The 4,052-nt window shown below is 50.4% G+C and overlaps 1 protein-coding gene across 1 annotated transcript; it reads left to right on the forward strand.

Moving 5' to 3' along the window:
* The first annotated feature begins 427 nt into the window (after positions 1-427).
* On the forward strand, positions 428-3,633 carry LOC136509445 (uncharacterized). The gene is made up of 4 exons (XM_066504244.1): positions 428-524; positions 612-860; positions 939-984; positions 3,527-3,633. Exons 1-4 carry the CDS (start codon positions 510-512, stop codon positions 3,631-3,633), a joined length of 417 nt encoding a protein of 138 aa, XP_066360341.1. The 5' UTR covers positions 428-509.
* Positions 3,634-4,052: the final 419 nt, after the last annotated feature.

Here is a 4,052-nt window from a genome sequence, read left to right on the forward strand (position 1 = left end):
GATTTACCTGCAGTTTTTATTACTCGCTTACATATGCATGTGCCAGAGGATGGATAACCGTGAGTGGATGTACACGGGCCACACAAGTATGACCCCAGAATGGATGACCAAGACCAATGCTTTCCTAGAGCATGCATTTGGTGAGGCTGCTAAAGGGTCAGCCCGGATGCCGTGTCCGTGCAGCAGATGTGGCAACAAGAAAAGAAAAATTAAGAGGCTCATGGGGGAAGATCTTATCAAGTATGGATTCACGACAAACTATACCCGCTGGATCCACCATGGTGAAGCCGATCGTATTAGAGAGGAGGTGGTGAGACTTCGACCCCGCCACCCAGCCCCTTGATACCGACCTCGTGATGAGGCTCGGAGGAGGGAAGCAGCATGACCGGTACTGGATGGCCTCCAACATGGTCGACTCGACCTCTGTGCCCAACCTCGTCCAGATCCGAGCACAGAGCACGAGCTCCTCCGTCCCCATTTGACCTCGGCAGGTGAGCACACTGCAGCAGATGGCGGCACTCCAGGTTAGTTCTATTTCATTCGCCGTTCATTACTTTTACACATGTACCTTGCATTTGCATTGTTTAAACGTTGGTGATTGAATATTGTAGGCCACTGTGGAGAGGATGGAGGCCGAGAGGGAGGCCGAGAGGGTCGAGAGGGAGAGGGAGAGGGCCCAGAGGGAGGCCGAGAGGGCCGAGTGGGAGGTCCTGAGGGCCCAGAGGGCGGCCGAGGCGCAGAGGATGCAGGACATGTTCTCATTCATGTCGAGCCTCGGCACCACTCTCCCGGGTGTGGTGGTGCCCCAGTCGCTGCTCGCTCCAGTTGTGCCTCCTACTCCTCTGGCTCTAGGCACTCCGGTGAGTATATATATATGGTTGATCAAGTCCTTTAGCTTGTGTAGATACTAATGAATTCAATTCTCCTTTGTGCAACAGTCGTCGGGTTCGAACCCGACTCCTTCGCCTCAGCACACACACCCCGGCTGGATAGGTCCACCACCGCACGGAGGTGCCCCTTCAGGCTCCCATTGGGATCAGTGGCAGTAGGTGGTGCCCCTTCATGTTTCATTGACTTTTCTTGATCTAGGACTTGTGTTGGATAAAGACTTCTTAGATGTTGTTATGGATTTGCACATTGGATGTGCGTGTGATGGATTATGCAGGAGGATGTGCTTATGATGGATGTTGGATGTGCTTGTGATGTATTATGGATTATGTATGCGTTTTGTGTGATGCTAAATGCCTGTGTACTGTCTCATGTATTATATATGCGTTTTGCGTGTTTGCTTTCGAAGGAAAGCAACAATCAAAAAAAAATTGCAAATTTCCCAGCTTTGCCGAGTGCCAACACTCGGCAAAGAAGTCTTTGCCGAGTGCCAGGGGTGTGGCACTCGGCAAAGCTAGAAAAAAATGCTGCAAAAACAACCACTTCCCCAGTTTTGCCGAGTGCCACAGCCTGGCACTCGGCAAAGAGGTCAATTTTGCCGAGTGCCACAGCCTGGCACTCGGCAAAGAGGTCAATTTTGCCGAGTGCCAGATGGTACCACTCGGCAAAGACTATTTTTAAAAAGATTTTTTAAAAAAAATTGTTTCTTTGCCGAGTGCTCAGCCCTGGCTCTCGGCAAAAATTCAAATTTTGCCGAGTGCCAGTCCCTAGGCACTCAGCAAAGCCGGCGTCAAATGTTGACGGCAGTTATTTTTTTGCCGAGTGCGGGCTTGGCATTCGGCAAAGACTTTGCCGAGTGTCGATTTTTGGCACTCGGCAAAGAAATTTTTACCGACAAAATCTTTGCCAAGAGACCTTTGCCGAGTGCGGCACTCGGCAAAGCCTTTGCCGAGTGCTTGGCTGGCTTTGCCGAGTGCCCCTAGCACTCGGCAAAGAGGGCGTCTGCAGTTGTGTGTAATCCCAAAAGCCTGGTTTTAATTTCCATCTTTTTTAAAGAAAATAAAAATTAACACCTAGCATCACCAACAGTTCCCAATAGACTATTTGCTCCTAATAAAAAATTAAAATAAAAAAGCAGGCGTATTACTTCATGGGCTTTGGTCGCGGCTCGTGACACCGCCGCCGCCTGCTGCCTCACGTACGGTCGGTCATCACTGGCAAGTGGCAAGGCATCTAACCCACCTCACGGGAGGTCATCACTGGCAAGTGGCAAGGCATCTAACCCAAACTCAGAGCCTTCAAATCAGAATCTACATTGCCCGTTCTACCTCTCAAAGTGCTCTCAGATCTAAAAATAGTGGTTGGGGATCCGATTCTGGCGAACCTCCTAGGCGGCAGTAGGTGTCGACCGTGACCACCATCCTTGACACCCTAATTCATAGCCAAAACCTACAAAACACAATCAATCTCCATTGCCTTCTCTATTTCTAAATATCCTTGGATCTGAAATTGTCACCGAAGATTCGAGTCCGGCGAGAACCTCCAGGTGGCAGTGGCGGCGGTTGGGGCGATGGAGTGTCGAAGAAAAAAAATCGCCACCCCATCATAGGGAGTAGCATTCCTCCCATATTTTTGCACGTGGATGCTTCAGTTTTTCCATGCACAAATAGATTGGGATTAAGGATAGGGAGCTATTGGAGAAAGTTTTTTTTCATCATCCTAAAACAATCATCATTGGAAGTGGTTTCACAAAACTGTCTTCCAAATCAGGACCCCTAATTTTGATTTGGGAGCCTCCCCTATGTTTGGTTGTCTACTTTTCTAGGCTTAACTCCAGCAATAGCCTCAAATTAGGGCCTACAATTCTTGTTTTGCTTTAAAATATACTCTGTCAGTACCATCTAAAAAAACAAATAGCTTTCCGAGGTTTAAAATATATATCTAAAAGAATAGTATCCTAATACGGAAGCTAATGACGGGTGTATGCAAACGATAACTACCAAATCCAGGCACTACCGGAAACAGAAGACAAGCCAAGTGCAAGAGGGTTTGCCGAATGCAATCAATCGGGCACTCGGCAAACAAGCGCTTTGCCGAGTGCTGCAAAAAAACACTCGGCAAAATAATTGCACTCGGCAAACGAGGGAAAAAACACTCGGCAAAGTTAGACACTCGGCAAATTAGAAAAAAAAAACACTCGGCAAAATTAGGCACTCGGCAAAGAAATATATTTGCCGAGTGTAATTCTCTGGCACTCGGCAAAGAAATATATTTGCCGAGTGTAATTATTTGGCACTCGGCAAATAATTTCATTTTTTTTGTCTGGCACACGTTATGAAAAAGAAGGAAAATAAAAAGGGATTTGCCGACTGCCCCCGGTCTGGCACTTGGCAAAGATGTGGCTTTGCCGAGTGTCCCGATCCGACACTCGGCAAACTCGCAACCTTATAAACTCTTCCGACGCCGCCGCCCCCTCCCCTCCCTCCCTCTCCAGGCGCCACCGCCCCCTCCCCTTCCTCTCCCCGCACCAGATCCGGTCAGCTCCGGTGGCCCGCTGCCTTCTCTCTCTATCTGTTCATGTTCGTCGTCTCCTCCCCGCGGGGGCTCATGCTGATGGTGCTTCACTCTGTTCCCACAGGGGATCCGCTGTACCCAGAGCTCAGGCGCTCCTACGTCAGCCCACTCATCACCGTCCCCCGCATCGGCGACCTCGTCTTCTCCTTCCCCGAGGAGCACATCGAGTAGGTACATCTCCTCCTCCTCCTCCCCTGCTCTTGCTCTGCTCCCCCTGGAGCTTTAGCTTGCTCCCCTACTCCGGGCGCTGATTTTGGGTGCTGGGGGCTCTCAGGTGGAGGCGTCCATGAACCAGGTCGCAGGGAACCAGATGTGCCTCTACGATCTGCCCTCCAAGCTGCTATGCCGCGTGATCAACATCGAGCTCAAGGTTCCCTCTTCTTCCCGCCGTGTTTTTTTTACCCGTGTCGGCGGCGGCAGAGTGGTGGTGGCGGTGGGCGTGGTGGCGGTGGCGGCGTGGTGGTGGCGGCCTGGTGGCGGCGGCGGCGGTGGTTTTTTTATATATTTTTCGAAAAGTCTTTGCCGAGTGTCAGTTTTAGCACTCGGCAAAGTCTTTGCCGAGTGCTCGACAAAAAACACTCGACAAAGAA

This window comes from Miscanthus floridulus, chromosome 15 (assembly GCF_019320115.1).
Source record: "Miscanthus floridulus cultivar M001 chromosome 15, ASM1932011v1, whole genome shotgun sequence".
Classification (NCBI taxonomy): domain Eukaryota; kingdom Viridiplantae; phylum Streptophyta; class Magnoliopsida; order Poales; family Poaceae; genus Miscanthus; species Miscanthus floridulus.